The sequence below is a fragment of the Rutidosis leptorrhynchoides genome, unplaced genomic scaffold (assembly GCF_046630445.1).
Source record: "Rutidosis leptorrhynchoides isolate AG116_Rl617_1_P2 unplaced genomic scaffold, CSIRO_AGI_Rlap_v1 contig487, whole genome shotgun sequence".
NCBI lineage: Eukaryota > Viridiplantae > Streptophyta > Magnoliopsida > Asterales > Asteraceae > Rutidosis > Rutidosis leptorrhynchoides.
Genome location: NW_027266717.1, coordinates 5,480 through 22,865, shown reverse-complemented (window position 1 = coordinate 22,865; position 17,386 = coordinate 5,480). Strand labels below are relative to the sequence as shown.

The window sequence follows — 17,386 nt, the reverse complement described above, 5'->3', positions numbered from 1 at the left end:
GTCGGAGGGGTGGTTAGAGTGAGACAGAGGATGTTGAAATCGCGACGACTCAAACATACTATCAAAATATACTTTATTATTATTGTCAAATAATTTTGACAATATAAGACACCATAAATTTGACCGTACTAATTATCTTACAATCTCACCCTCTATGCTTGATCACGTCAAGTTAATTACTCACACCTTTACTATCTCACTATAGTAACTTGACACTCGGGACTCTTTGTTTGTGTGTGCTTGTGTGTTTTTTTTTTGCATTTGCACACTACATGTATTTATACTATTCCTAAGTCTGTGAGTATCACCATCAACACTCTAGAACACTTTTTTTATTTCTAAACTACTCCTTACTTTTTTAGACTTCTCTCAACTATATCTTTTCTTTTTAATTATAGTCTTTTCTAGAATCTGGTTAAATAACTTAACTATAATAATATTTAAAATATTCTAGCAAATGGTTGATGTTGAATTCTAACACTCCTCCTCAACATCAACTCCCATATCAAACTCTTCCTTTTGACTCTTGATCATATTGGATGAAGCACATATCCGTTGAAATTTGTCTAATGTCCATCGCATCGTCTAAATTTTTAGTACCACCATCTTCTATAACTTCGCGATGTGTATCCTCTTGTATCTTGAGAGAATTATGCTTTTCTAATTGTTGTCGTTTTGATCCTTCATCGAACACCACGTCACGAGACACGTAGCGTCTTCCAGTCGTAAGATCAAAACATCTCCATCCTTTCTTCTTACTATCGTATCCAATGAAGATGCATTTTATTTTCTTTCTCATCTTGCACATAACACGTGCTTCTGTATACTTTGAAGTGTCTGACTGAAGGCTTCCATTTCCACAACCTCTCAAATGGTGAAATGAATTCCATCGCCTTCTTTGGTAGCCTATTGAAAGTATATGTTGCGGTCTTCATAGCTTCATCCCAATATTTTTCCGACATATTCTTTACTTGAAGCATACTTCTGGAAGTCTCTACCAGATGACGATTAACCCTTTCAGCTACCTTGTCTTGTTGTGGACTGTATCCAAAATTCAACTGCCTTCATATCTTGTTATGTCATAGATAATCGTAAAAAAAATTTCAATACAAATGCTTCCCCATCACTCGTACGTTGGCATTTCGTTTTGACTCCTAACTTGCAGTCTACTTCATTTCTAAACTGCTTGAACTTTCCTAATACTTTTTATGTATCTTTCACAAAATATATCCAAACGTATCTTGAGAAGTCGTCAATAAAACTGATCATATACTTAGCTCCTCTAGCCGATGGTTGCCTCACTGGTCCAAGTATTGCCGAGTGCACAAGCTCTAATGTCTCCTTGTTCTACTCTTCGGCTCCTTGTGTGCCTTTCCTTGTTGACATATGGCACACACCGTATCTTCTCGAACATCTAGTTGAGGAGACCTTTTATCTCTGACTTCTTCGTTATCATTCTGAAGTCATGATAGTTAATATACCCAAATCTCTCGTGCCAAAAGTTTGTCATCTCATCATTTTCTGTCTTCTTGACGTCTGCTTTGACTGTCATAGCATAAGTCGAACCCATTCTTTCTCTCTTCATAATAGATCATTCTCGACATACCTTATCACCGGTTCTTCTTTGATATGAGATGTTGACACCATTCCTCTGATATGGATCTAGATTCATCTTTTCACCTCCATCTTCTATAGACAAATCTTTGATAGTTTAGAAGACTCGATCTGCTGGTCAACATCTTCCACATGTTAGTATTCTATCAAATCAGGATATGAGGATATTCGATTACATTCCATGAAATTTTACTGGTCTAGGTTAGTATGGAGTAAAAGCTTGGTACCTCGACATAGTATGATATTGTGGCTTGCTGTTAACAATAGACTGGCTGTTAAAATTAGGCTATTTAAATGGGGTGTTAGTACTGATGCAACTTCTACCTTATGTGGTCTATGTGATGAGTCTATTGATCATCTATTTTTTATTTATCCTTTCTCTAAAACTGTGTGGATGGAATTTATGCCTTACTGTAATGTGAGTCGGTATCCTAAGAGGTGGAGGTGGGAAAGTAATTTGGTTGGGTTCGTAAAACTTCTGGTAAGTCCAAGCTGGCTTGTCTACTATGACTAATGTTTACAGCCATGATCTATTTTTTGTGGTTGGAAAGAAATAGCATCATCCTTATTTCAAGGAAAGAATGGAAGTACGAGTCATGTGGTGGGAAGAATTAAAAGAGCAGTTTTGTTAGCTGTTAGTGTTATAAATTGTATAGATTTAGACTTATTAAGTGTTTAGAGATAGTATTGTTTGTTTATTGAGTACTTAGAGGTTGTAAGATGTTATACATTCTGGCCTTTTGCCATTAGTTAATAAAATTGCTATTTGACAAAAAAAAACGCATATTTTTTTAGAAAAAAATAAATAAAAGACAATGTTAGGCGGCTAATGTGGTTTGGAACATTGGGCCTCATGGAATGAAAATGAGAGCTTTACCATTAGCCCATCTCGAATGCTAAATCCAAATGATAAAATTGGATTTTGATTTTGGATTGTAGTGGATGACAAGACAACGAAAGTCCGAATATTTCTTTCCCCCAATTTTTCTTTTAGGATTCCTCTATTCTCAACCCAACTTCTACTTTTCAATATTTTATCTTTAAATATGTGGTATATACTACTTACATACCAATTATTTTTTCTTTCATTTTAATTTATAATATTTGATTCAAGTTCGAATATAAAAATTAGGACTATAGAATGGAATGAATAAACCCAACTTGATTTTTTTTATATTTCTATCTATGTATATTCATGTGGCATAAGTTGGATTCGAAAGTTGAGTTTCCTACTGTGGATGCTCTTAGTACTGGCTTAGTTGTAGTAACTTAAGAGGCAACTTATTTTTTTAACAAATCATTGGGAGCATATGCCCCCACCAGGCCTAGTGGATCCGCTACTGATTCGAGACTATTATAAGGCGTCTCCCAACTTCAGAGCTTTCGCCAACCATGACGTGACCTAATTCGTTAGACATTTCCTCCATATAAAATACTTGGATTCAATTTCGGGGAGAGGAGGGGATGAGGAACGAACCTTGAGTGGGCAGTTTATAATAGGAATTAATTAAAAAAAAACTTCAGAGCTTTCATAATATCTACTATATGAATTTCCAGGCCTAGCGGTATTTTAGAATTCTCGATAAGCATATATATTTAGCACACAAATGACAAACCCATGCTTAATCCCAAATAAGCATAAAAAACCTGCAGCATTATCCTTGCTTGTAACTGATAATGAAACATTAAATGATAATTAGTTTCCTCATAGAGCGATTGTATGTGGACAAGTAGTCAACATGACTGAACACAATTAGGAGTGTGCAAGACCAGTTTGGTTTTAAGAGATCGGTCTTGGTCGATTTGCTACAATGGGTTAAATTTTGTTGCTTTTTACTGAATCGAACCGAATTTTTCGGTACAATACGATTCTATTTGTCGGTTTTTTTTCCTTCCTTTTCAGATCAAAATGAAGATCAATAAATGTTGACAAGCAGCCAAGGACCAAATAATCCCAAGTGCCTCTTCTCTTCAAAAATTCATCATCCTCTCTTCAAAAATTCCGATTCTTGTCGACTTCGATCAACCACCGCCACCTTTTATTTATTTCTAAAATAGTTTTTCATCTATACCAAGTAGGATAATACATCATTATTAAGATGCCACATTTTATCATTGTATTATTGGTTATTACTTATTAGTGAGATAAATCGGTACCCATTATGATATAATAATGAAAAAAGTGGTATAAATGTGGGGAAAGTGAAAATGTCTATTGTACTTTTTTCGGAAACTTATTTGGGTAATATCGGTGTGATAATGAAATGTAGGGATTTGTTTTTTCTATAAAAATATATTGTACAAAATATAGGTTATAGTGATTATGTAAAATTAATTCTTCTAAATATGATGATAAGAAACTCTAATTGTTCAAAATATAAAAAGGATAAATTTGTAAATGATGATAAGAAAATCCCTATGTTCAAAATATAAAAAAGGATAAATTTGTAAATGATGATTAAAAAATCCCTAATTCATATATTTTGAAAGAAACCCTAATTAAGTTATATTATTATGTATAAATAAAAGAGTAAAACTGTCTCTATTTTGTTAAGTTAACATGGAGCTAGCTCTCTACTAATCTATTTCAATTTGCTATCTATCTAGTACAGTAAATAAATAAGCACAAGTGGCATATTTGATGGGAAGATATAAAGATGGATTAAATGTTTTGAATATTCTGATCAGATTAACGATTTACCAGAATAGGTAAATGTTTTTTTCCCACTTCAAATAAAAATATAATGAAACTTTTTTTTTATTATAGTCTACACTGAAAACTAATATAACTTTTTTTGATATATTATAAACTTTCGATTTCATGATTGTGTATCAGATATGATGTGAAGAAAGAAGCAACCAAGATAGCCTTGGATTGGAATGCAAAGATGAAAGTTGGCAACTCTTCGGAGGTTCTTGGATTTTTGCTGCTTGCGGCTATCTATGGATTGGCTGATACATTTGATGCCAATAAACTCTTGTACTATTTGGAGGTTGTAGCTCAACACGGTCAAACTCCTAAACTGCTGTGGCTACTTGGTCTTGAAGATAAAATAACAGGTTTTTGTCTGCCTACTAGATATTGTTTATGCATTATTCATTTTACAAAATGATTATACATTATCAGAATTCTCTTGAATTATTTATCTGTTACAAGTTTTATTCAAGAACTGGTGGAGAAAAATCAACAAGTTGATGCAATTTTATTTGTTCAGGCATCGAACTTACTGCTCAGTATCCGCCAGTATCTCTCCTAAGGGATTATCTGAAGCATTCTGACAAGATGGCAAACAAGACTATTAAGAATCCAATGGATCAGTTGCAGCTATACATGAAGCTATAAAAAGAAGAATCACTGATGCAAAGGCTGTACTGGGCTGTATACTATTGGTGTACCTGTGCTCCTAATCAGGAAGAAACACAAGCATAAAAAATAAAAATACAGCAAAAATTTCAGCAAACAGAACAAATAGATGATATAATCTGTGATTTTGTAACCGAATGGATGATAATCTAATTTGTGCAAAGATTTGAATCGAAATCTGAAACTTAATATAGATATCTATTGTGTTTTGATCTTAAAATCTAATTTAGTTAAGGTTTAGTACTAAGGTTCACTCAATCACTATCAATGCAACCGATTAAAGGCTTTTAAACTGAGAAAACAAAAACGATGAACTTTCAAAGCAAATTTCAGGTTTGATTTTGATTACTCTAAAAGCTCATTAACGAAAAGAGTAAAGTCAAGGACCTTATATACCGATCCAAAACTACCCTAGATGTCATTGAATTTGATTTATAAAATAATAGAAATGAAATTACATGTAGGAAAAGCAAAAAGCCCTTTTGGGACCACAAGACATAAACTGCTAAAAACTTAAAACGATTGAGTTTTTGCTTGCTCTTCACTTCATTGCATTTCTTTTAATCTTCAAAATGAGACTACAATCAGCCGGAATCGAGATTTCACTTCATCAGCATCTGAACTTCGAATTTGTAGAAGAACACACATAAGAGCAAATGGTTGATTTTGTACTTGACTTTTGATTCAGTGCTTCAAATGACATAGTACCAATTCAGAAACCTTTACTACACTACTATTGAACTTTTTTAATTTAAACTTCTTCATTTGTTTGACTAAAACTGAAAGTGAGATTGAAAATGCAGAAACTAAGCTAAAACAGCTACTTTGAGTACCAGCCAAAAACAGCTTGCAGTAGAAATCCCCTATTCTGACAGCTGAAACCCAGAACTCAAGTTGATCGAACAGACATTTTATTCATTACTAGATAATTGCTAAAATTGACTTCATAACTAGTTTCAGAGCATCAAGTCAATCCTAAATGGCCTTTAGAATCATCAAAATCCATCAAGAATAGCAAAAGATAAGCTAACCCTAATTATTCGGAAGAGAGAGAAAGCTGAGCAATGAAACAGTAACCTGAAATCCTAGGCAAATTGGGGCTTTTCGATCGATTGATTTGCGAAGCAATTGAACACAATATCGTTGTTCCTGAGGTTGTCACGATCATTTCCAGCTATGTCACGACCTTCACAAATCGGAATTCCGGCCGGTGGAATCTCAATTGCATTTCCGGCTCGACTGGTTTCTGAAAAGCTAGCAGGATCCTCAACTTTTAGTATAGAGACAACAAGATCCTCAATTTTTTGAAGATGTGCAAAATCGTCCTCGACAGTCACAAATGCAGAATCAACTTCCATCTTCTCTGCATTGCCTCTAATCGACCCAGTCTTGCTTCCATTGATTTCAGAGTCATCCAAGCTTTCCAAGAGAGTTTTGACAAATACATTGATGTCGACTTTGATGGTCTTTTCCATTGTTTTTTCTTTTTCTTCAACTGTAAGCTTCCTCTCTTCTTCTTTCTTTGCAATTTCTTCTCTTCAAAGCAAGCTAGTGTTTCAACAAAATTCTGGAATGCAGGTTCCACAAAATAAATTCTTCCAACATATATAGCCTCGAATCACAGTATCCACTTGAGGAGCTTAATTGCCTTTTGGGAGCTGATACACAATCTTGAAATTGAACTACGTCTGAAATTCTAGCAAATTTTTTTGTCGAAGAACGTCCACTTTTTCTCAATCTTCTGTTATTTATCAGCTTCTACTCGATCAAAATGTAATTTACCAGATAATTTATAATATTTTTTATGGAGATAAATAATTTTCTCAATTAAAAAATATTATTTTATAAAGTTAAAATAGGTGATGTTAAGTTAATTTACTCATTATTTATGCAACGAAAAGTGTAAAATCGATTAAGAGATAAATAAATGACAGTTTGTTTGAATACATTGAGAAGAAATATGGTGGCATGAATGTGAAGTTCATGTTCCGCTATTATTTTACGTATTTATTATGATTATCTAGTGAAAAGTTTTTTTTTTATATATATTAATTTGATTTTTGAACACCCAATTTTTTTTCCTAGCATCGCCTCTTGACATGTGGATTACAAGTAATGTTGAAATGATAACTATCATATTTATCTTTTTGATTATCATTTGTATATAATGCATAGTTGGTGAAATATAACATGGTTGTATTATGGTTTGATGAAAAATAAAATAAAATTTTTATTATAATATTCATATTAAGGTCTTGAATTACGAAATAAAAGTTAAAAAATATATTATGGTAAATCTTCACAGAAAGGAATTTATGTTTGAAATAAAAGTACGTGACTACAAAGTCTTTATGCAACTTGAAAATGTTCATTAAAATTGTGTATTATTGATGTAAACTTTTGGTTGGACATATATGCGAATATGAAAATCAAAACATGTCTGTGTCATGTAAATTACCAATCTAAACTAGATTGATATTATCTTGATGTTTATAATAGGATGAAATAGTCCGATATCCATCATATTCGATCCTTAATAAATCATAATATTGAGAAAGAAAATTCGTATTGTTTACTATATATGATCAATATAGAAAATGTATGAATAAAACTTTCTTGAATATAATATATAATAATATGATGAATAAAAAGTAAGTCGATGAAAATTTCATGAAGATAAAAAGATTTAAGATTATTTTTAATAATCATGTGACTTTTGGTGAATCACGAGCGTTCAAGTAAAAAATAAATTTCCATTAAAGATGAATTATAAGACCAGTACACTATATTATTTAGTTGGATTAAAATAAATAAGGCATAATTTCTCAATCTACTAAAAAAATATATTATTTTTATAATGTGAGTTGTAGTTGAGAAAAGAAATAAGGCATATGAAAGGAGGTAAAATAGCTGAGAAAAAATATTAATAATTATGAGTTGTGGCATAATCAATGCCAATCATTTTAATACACTACGGTAGCAAAGCAACTATGTCTAATATATTTAGCAAAAATTATAATTAAAAATCTAGACATGTTTGCTTAACAGCACAATACATAAGACAACATATATATTTTAAGAGGTATCATAAAAGTTATTTTTGTAAAAGACAATATTATCGACCATATTTATAAAACCGTTTGGAAAAAAAACATGATCATGACAACAACAAAGGCTATGTGTCTAAAGAAAATTAAATTAGTAACTAGTAATGGCTAACCTTTTATTTTCTATTATAAAACACAATAGCTAAAAGGTTAGAGGGTAATAACAAAGTTATGAGTGACAGATGATCAAATTCGAGGAATATGTAATAGTCCTAATGAGAATAGAGGACGCGTATATATAAATACTCTTAATGAAATACAAAAGCTCATACCAATAGAGTTAGGATAAGTTCATATATATATATATATATATATCGAGAAAGAATTTGGATCAAAACTTCACCTACATAAACACATTGAGGTGGTGATGCGTGAAGTCAAAGAAGATTTATATATTTTGTTAAGTGTTTTATGATTTCAGTTAGTTAGCACATGATTATTATAATGGTACTTATATTTATTGGGACAAAAATATTCGATTAAACTTATGTATTCATGTGTATAAAGTTTTTTTGCCTTATCATACTGACTCATGGTTCGATAAAGTTTTGTCTAACCTCATATTTGGTAAAGTTTAAATCGTTTATACAAGTTCATATCAAAAGATACTTACTAAATAAATAATTACTCAACATTTGGATCATTAATAATTAATTAGTGGAAGATCGTTGAAAATTTAATGTTTATATTTATTTTCCTAGAAAACATGTATGTAAAATGTGTGGATAATATTTCTTTAAGGATATTGATATTCTAGACATCAAACCAACAAAGTTTTTATTCGATGATATCCATGAAGAAGAAACAATTAAGGTGATTTTATATTTTTTGACAAGCTGTAGCCCTAGCTCGAGAGGAAGGAAGGTAACTTTGCTACTTACAATATGGAAAGATTTATAACAGTAACACTCATGTGCCAAGGCGATGAACCTTAACCCCTTTATCCCTAAGGTGTCATAATTAATAAACATGAACTTGTTCATTATAGAAAGGATCTTTTTTAAAGACAAGGGGATAGAGAATGTTCTATTGTCGCTTCGACAGCCTTCGTGGTGCCCTTATTCGTTAAGGGAAGGAACCTTAATTCTACCTTAGTATTTCACTTTCTTCTTTTGTTAATAATAAATCGATATTAGAGAGGAGAAACCTATATTTATTCAAATACGGAATTAATGAACTAAGGAAAAGAATTGTATTTTTTTAAAATATACTATCTCCGTCTACAAAATAGTTGATACTTTCATTTTTTAAAATTCATTGAAAATTTGATATATCTAGACAATAATAATGACTAAATACATCAAATTTTTAATGAAATTAAAACGTAAAAACGTCATCTATTTAATTACGGAAAGTATATATAAACCATTTCTTATGCTATTAATTTCCACAGACCTAAGAAATCAGGAAATTCAGCTCCAGCTAGCAACCAGTTAACGGTTACCCTACTGTTAAAAAAACCCTCTGTTTTCAAGAGGCAGCACTAAATATGATAACATAACATTCAAGTGGAAGATGACATACTGATATGTGCTTTGCGATAATTTTCTCATCATCGTTAAAATAATTTGATCACAGTGGCTACTTTAATTTATCTTTAAATAATAAATAAACAAAGTGAGTAGAAGTATATCCCCCAATAGATTCTCAGACCATCGTTATCCATATATAACATCAAGAGCTAATATAAATCAGGACACATGATTAACAACCTTTCTATTTATAGGAAATCATAATCTGGTCTTCTCTATTATTAGTAAGCTAAATCAAATATAAAGAGTAAGCAGCAGCAGCTTGCATCCAGTGTTTCATTTATCGCTTCTTCTTTCAGCAGAACTTGTAAGATCCCAATTGCCATCTCAATGTTATAATTAAATATCACTGAAAAGGAAGATAAAATTAAAAAAAGGAATTAGATAAAAATCTTATCATATCGTAATAATTTATATTATCATCCCTTCATTATAATTATTATTGTACATACTAAATGACATGAGATATCAGTGACAATGAGCAAAGCAATTGCCATGTGGAGCCTTGTTGGACCACAAAGCTACTAAGTATATATCATTAATAACATAGCTTACATACATTATACATTAACATCTTTAAGAAGGAGATTCAAGTATAAATATACATAGCAGATTATACATTTCTTTTTAACCGTAGAAATGATTTTTTTGAGGGTGAATAAAATTCTTACCAATACTCCTCCAAAATTGGTATTTTCTAATTTACGTGTTGAACAGAAAATATGCTTTAAGAATCCAAACAGCAAGGAGAAAAGGACAAATTAACAAAAAAAAACATGATGCATTCATGCAAATAAGACACAAGGGACAGTCATGATATACATGATTAGACTTGATAAAGTAGTTAAAATGATAAACAACATGATTAAAAGCACTACTTTTTTAGATAAACTTGATTATACTCATGCATGGCCTACTTTTAATCACATCCGTATGCAATGTTTAAAGATTCATTTCATGTAGCAGACAGCAAAACTTGACCAAAGTTCAGGTATCTATGATGCTATTATGATATATGCCAATTAACTTTTGACTTTTGCTCATGGATATATATGATATGACCATGCATTACTAATACTATTATGTACCTGTAAAATGACACAGATGCACATAACATGCATCAAATCAACCATATATGAAGAGAGAAAATAATCACTGTATATATAGGGATTAATATAATTAGTGGGAATGGCACACCATATTTATATATTAATAATGTGGTGTCCACGTCAGAGAAGATTAATCTTTCTATGGATATCCATACTTTAAAACAAAAGGGTCCCTTAAAGCAAGGAGCAACCGCTGCGATTGTTTTCGAGAGAATTCTATGTTTTCGGTGTTGCTGGATACAGTACTAACATACATATACATAGCTATGCACGTGATGCCATCTTCCACTTAGCTTGTATATCATTCATTTGGCTACTCAATAGTGCTCTTGCAATTTAGGATCAATTTCTATATTGTCATATCTAAGGAAAGAGACAACGTGATCCATGAATTATAAAGCATGAATATGGTAGCCTGGTCTTCATGTAGATGCCATCTGTCATATATAGTTCCTAGGTTAATCTATATTCTCCCTACACATATACTAGACTTGAGAAAAATTGTAATATCCTTCTTCATAATATAGAATAATAAAAACACCTTTCGTAATTTCTGTTGAGTTAGCTTGTTTCGTGAGGCCAGCAATCCAAGTTGTTGTGAAAAGTCTAATGAATACCAGGATTGAGCAGAAGGGGAAGAAAAAAAATAATGTAGTCAAAATGAAGCTTGGAAGGAGAAAGAATGAAAATGAGTTGTTTTAGGAAGAATTGCTGCAAAAACATTCTTAGAAGTGTTTAAAATGAATTTCAGGCAGTCCGACCTGAAACTAGCCGTCGAAGATGGGCTCAGATTCGATTTAGGCAATGGAGAGAAGAAGAAGAACACTGTTGCAGGTTTGGACTCAAATGCACATCGTGAAGAAGTTGAGGATTTTGGTGTAGTTGTACTAAAAGTCAGGGACTTTGTCGGCTTTTCTGAAAGCTTGTCGACCGAGAATACAATAGACAATTGGCGGAGCAATCGGTGATTAGTCGGAGCTCAGGCGTCATACCAAAATGTTCAGGAAGATGTCAGCTATAATACCTCTTCGAGCAATTCATCTACAATTCTCCAGAATCAAAACGTCCAATTTGAAGGTTAGGGTTTCCGTTTATGGCAATGCTACAGTAATTTAGAACTTTCATTTTTAGTTTGTCGCAGAATAAAACTAGTGTTTAGTCGTTCTTTCGTTATAGTTGATGAAAACAGTTGATTCAAAGCTCTAGATTCACTATATTAGATTCTGCGAATCGATTAGTTGAATCAATTTTATCAATTACTTAGTAACGAATAATCTGCAAGCTCGATCAGCTGTGTTCTTGAGTTTGCTGCTAGAAATTGGGGATTTTGTATGCTGCATAGATTTCTCGTTCCTTTCGATCCAGATAAGCTACATTATGCTTTCAGAAGTTGCTGTGGAGGTGTTTGCAAAGTTACAGCTTGAAAGGATGAAGATGGTCATTGTTCTTAGTCATTTCAGTAGAAGTTTAAACAAGTCATGTAGCTATTTTACTTTCTAGTCAAATTTATGAAGAAGTAGTTATTCAGAATCATTTGTTAGCTTATTTAGAAACTTTCTGGTTGGAATCATCTATCATGGATGCAACAACAAGTCAACTCCAAAGTCAAACTTTTGAAGCTTTTAAGCCTAACCTGCAGATTTGAAGAAGAAATGAAGTTTTACTGCATCAAAGTTGCCAATTACCTTCTAGTAAAGATAAAAAGAAAAGAAGAGAAGTGGTGCTCAAGAAATACGGATTGATAGAGCTATGTGGCGTTTTTTCAGGTTGTGGTCCCAAAAACCACTAGCTGTTTTGCTTTTCTTTGTCTGATTTTGTAAGAAATATCCTCTAATTTCAACTTCCCGTTATTGTAATTAGATTAATGGCGTCTAGGGTTGTATGAGACTGATATATGAAGTCTCTTAATCTCAACTTTATTCTTTATGAGTTGTGAATGAAAAATCAGAGAAAAGCAATCAAGTTCTTCACTATTTTTATCAGTTTTAAAAAAACCTTTATGCATTTTGGTACTTAAGATCACTTAAATGGACCAAACCTTAGCTTTATTTAGGATTTCCAACCCCAAACTCGGTGAGAAAATCCATGTTTTAGTATTAATCATCAAATCTATGTCATGGAAGCAAAAATCATCGATTTAGTTTTTGTAGATTGAATTTTCTTTATCTGCAAGTTATTAGAACTAATTAGTTGTTATTGAATTGTGTTTGTGCTGTCTCTCTTATTGTGGAGATCGATTCATTACAGTCTATCAATTTCATAGTAGTACAAAAATGAGCAAGACACAGTATCGTGGCATCAGTGTTAACCATATGCATTGTGGTGTTAATTACTTGGGACTCCAAACATCTGCAGAACAATAATATTTCATATACATCATCATAATTAGGTCACCACAAGTAATGCTCATAGTGTACTCTTAAGTTCAACATCCTCGAGTTTCTATAGTGTTCGTGCAAGAAACTAAGAAGTAGGAGATGTCGGACATGTATTTAACGTTTACCTGGTATTCAGAAGAAGATAAAACAGCCGGGCAAGAAATTACCGTGTTGCAGACATCATCCCGGAAATTTGCCAAGATGCCAGAAAAGCATACTACTCCTGTACTCCATCCGAAAAATTGACACAAGTTTCATTATTTTATATTGTCCATAAATAATTATCATATAGTAAGTTTAGAGATAATTTTCACTAATTTTTTCATTATACTCTCATAATCAAATAAAACAGGAATAATTATTACTTTATAAGGGTATTTTCAGTCATTTACATCTATAAATATCATTACATTATTTAATTCTATCAAAACCCCAAAATATGACAAATTAAACATGGACGGATGGAATACTATATAGCTAGCAGTTCAAACAATTGCAGCAAGATTAATGGTTATCAAAATTGTACGTCAACATTTAAGATCCTATCATTATGCATCTGCATAAAACATATGATCAATACTTCTAAAGTAAAATGTTGTATGATCTTAAATGATGTATCTAATATGCATGCTAAACAATTCTACTAAGATGGTCTCACGACTTTGGCCTTAAAATGATAAATTACTTGAGGGCAAGAATAATGAAACACGTTTGTTAATTACAACCGAGCCGAGGAGAATTCGAGAAGTCATAATTGAAAACAAGTTTATAGTTTATTCTTCCCTTAATTAATGTTGTTGTACGTACAGTCCAACGCTATTCCCCTTTAAGGCCTGGCAAATCACTTATACTCCCTTGATAAGCACAAAAGTGAATCAAGAATTAAACAATATATTTGTTAAGAAGAATATCTCTTTCAATTGTCACAGTATAGTTAAAAGAATGAAGACAAACCACTAATATAGTAATATGACTCTTCCACAGTTCCATTCTCAATTCCCATCTTTTCTCAATTTGTCTTATTCTTCTTTTTCTATACCTTTTACTTAAATTAGCTTCTACATAATAATGGCCTTTGCTAAAGTTGAGGGTCAAATACTATATATACCATTTCCTGAAACTAGCTAAGATAAAAGAAAAAGAAGATCTGGCGTCTTCTAATTAATAACTTATTCCCCTTTATCGATTCATGTCATAGGCAAACTTTTGTATCTGCCTTTTTTTTAGTTATAAACAATCAACAGGAGATATGAAAGTTACATCCACATATCAAGCTAGCTATTACTTTGTTTTCTTAATTTATATATTTGTAATGGCTGACGTTATATGCACAAAATGGCCTATCTCGAAACCAGCATGCGCACAACACTACATTTGTAGGGTACTGATTTCACAATCATTTCTGTATTATAGCAAAAGGATGGGACCGGCTCATATATATATAATGGTAGTGTTTTCTTAGATTCCATAAGCAAGTAGACAGACAAAGTTCACATAACAATAGGAAAAATAAAATTGGAGAGAGATAAAATGAAAATGGTGCAAGAAGAAACAAGAAAGGGACCATGGACAGAACAAGAGGATCTACGACTGGTGAGCTTCGTGCAAGTTTTTGGTGATCGACGATGGGATTCCATAGCAAAGGTTTCAGGTTTGAAGGTGGAGGGAGACAAATAATAGGTATAGGATTGTTTTGAGAATGAAAGTGTTTTTTCAAGGAGCTTTTCCTTTAACCACTTGATTTTTTTTTGCAGGTTTGAACAGAACAGGAAAAAGTTGCAGATTAAGGTGGGTTAATTACCTTCATCCTGGTCTTAAAAGAGGGAAGATGACCTCTCATGAAGAAAAACTCGTTCTCGAGCTTCACTCCAAATGGGGAAACAGGTTTGTGATTGCCTTTGCCTGTTATTTTTACCATAAAAACACTTGAATTTCTTTGAATTCTCCATGTTATGCTTGAGAGATTAAGTTTGATCACTTATTCTAGCATTTGCTAACTCTGGAAAAATATATTTCATAAGCAGATGGTCAAGAATTGCCCGGAAATTACCTGGGAGGACAGATAATGAGATAAAGAACTATTGGAGAACCCACATGAGGAAGACGGCTCAAGAGAAGAAACGATCTATGTCGTCGTCTCCATCGTCTCCATCTTCCAACAGCTCTTCCTCATCATCTACCATAACATCAGTGGATTTCTCATTCCCCTGCCAAAATACTGGAAATTCGAGCTTCTACGACACTGGAGGTTCACAGATGATCGAACCCGCCAGACAAAAGTTTGACGCAGTGGAAGAAATTGACACAGGATATTACTCAATGGATGATATATGGAAAGATATTGCCATGTCAGAACAAAACACCATTCAACCAGTTTGCAATGGCACTTTCATGGCTTCTCCTACATGGGAATATAGCTTAGACTCACTATGGAACACCGAAGAAGATGAACAAGAAGAGAGTAAGCTGTCCCCAGTGATCAATTACTTTCATGCTATGAACATGGGCAAGCATATCTGACAGGCTAATTAGAATTCCATTTTTTAGTTTTGTTCATATATGTAAAATTTCGTTAAGCTCTAATTAACCTTCATAGCATATATAGGTTCTTGTCTAAATTAAGCTCTCTGGTGCATTTCTCTATCATCCAAATGCCATTGTAAGCATAACTGAAGTTAATGTCCATTTACCTTGTGCGTTTTCAGTACAGGAACCTATCAAATCTTCTCTTAGGGGTTTGGTCTGTTCCTGGATGTGATGTATAATACACCTTTAAGCCTTTTTTTTTTTTTAATTATTCGAGTTTCTTTCAAAGGGTGTGCAATTGGAAGATACTTCGGAGTTTGAAACACTACAAAGTCGCTGCATCAATACCCAACAATTAATAATTTCATTCAAAATCTAAGTATAGCTTCATGACTAAGCCAAATGACACGAATCTTTTACAGTGATCTTACATAATAGATCCAGGAATCTCTCTGAAAACGAATGATCCCTCTTCTTTATTATTCCGGCCTTGTCTAATATTATATGCATTTGATTACAAGTACCAGACCCTCTTCCTAACTTATGTAATTGAACACCTGAAAAAATTTAGCGTATGGTGTTTCGATCTATGTGAAGATTTATAAGAAGGTTGTTCTATTCTGTCAGCAAAAGACTAATGATAGTTCAAACATTAATTGCATAGTTAACTCATAATTCAATTAGTTTGTACACTTGTTTCCTTTTCTTAAATCAACACAAAAATCATGTGTTCTCAAGCACATATTCTTCTAATTTGATATCATAAGGGTACTAATTAATTTTTAATCTGATTTAAAAAATAAAATACTGCCACCAAGGTTTTCTTTAGTAGATTCTTATTTTTCAATCAAGCCAACTTGAGGGAAACTATAATTAAAGTAGAGGGGATCTTGAGAAAAATTAATGGACACTATCAAGAATGATGTGGACGTGCAAATGTTCTATGGTCACTCATGTATATATTGATGGTCGACCGTGTGATCCTAATCGAGGCGAATCACAAGATCTAATGATCAGAAAGCTAGTAAACTAAGCAAAATTAATGAAAACAAAATTGAATACTTGTAACCGAGCTAATGATAATCATATTTGTGCTAAAGTTTGAATTAAATTTGAGGCTAATCGTCGATATCTAATGTGTTTGGATCCTAAAAAGTTAATTTAAGTTCGATTTAACTACTAAGGTTAACTCTCTATTACCAATACAACCAAAAATTAAAAGGATTATTTGAAACTGTAAAGAAAAATGATGAACTTGAAACTTGTGTTAATCTGAAATTTCATTCAAAGCACATAAGGGACGAGAAGGGAAAGTTAGAGATTTTTTATAGTGATCTCTAACTAACCTAGACGTCATAAGTTCGAATTACATAATTTCTAAAAATGAGAAAGTATTCTAAAAAGCAAAAGCAAGAACTAAATCACTAATGGTTTTACAAAACTAAATTGCAGAAAATGACAAAAGACCAGCCACAGCTTAACTTTTTCTTGCTCTTCACTTCTCTTCGAATTTTACTCTTCTCGTAAAGTAAAACGGGTAAAAAATTACAGTAGAACTTTCTTCTTTCTCAGAAACATATCGAACTTGCAAAATGCTCGAGAATTGACTCTGAAGTTGACTTTTAATTCTAACAAGATGAATGACAGCAACCATTGCATAAACATTCTAAATACCTTCCTTGATGATTTTGTAAAACTACTTTTTCATTCTAACAACTGGAAATTAAAATGACTACTTGACTTGTTTTGAACTTTT

General features: G+C 32.4%; 1 protein-coding gene across 1 annotated transcript; it reads left to right on the top strand.

Moving 5' to 3' along the window:
• Positions 1 to 14,634: 14,634 nt before the first annotated feature.
• LOC139883990 (transcription factor MYB59-like) lies at positions 14,635 to 15,624 on the top strand. Its single transcript, XM_071868076.1, has 3 exons — positions 14,635 to 14,755; positions 14,859 to 14,988; positions 15,129 to 15,624. Exons 1-3 carry the CDS (start codon positions 14,635 to 14,637, stop codon positions 15,622 to 15,624), a joined length of 747 nt encoding a protein of 248 aa, XP_071724177.1.
• The last annotated feature ends 1,762 nt before the right edge of the window (positions 15,625 to 17,386 follow it).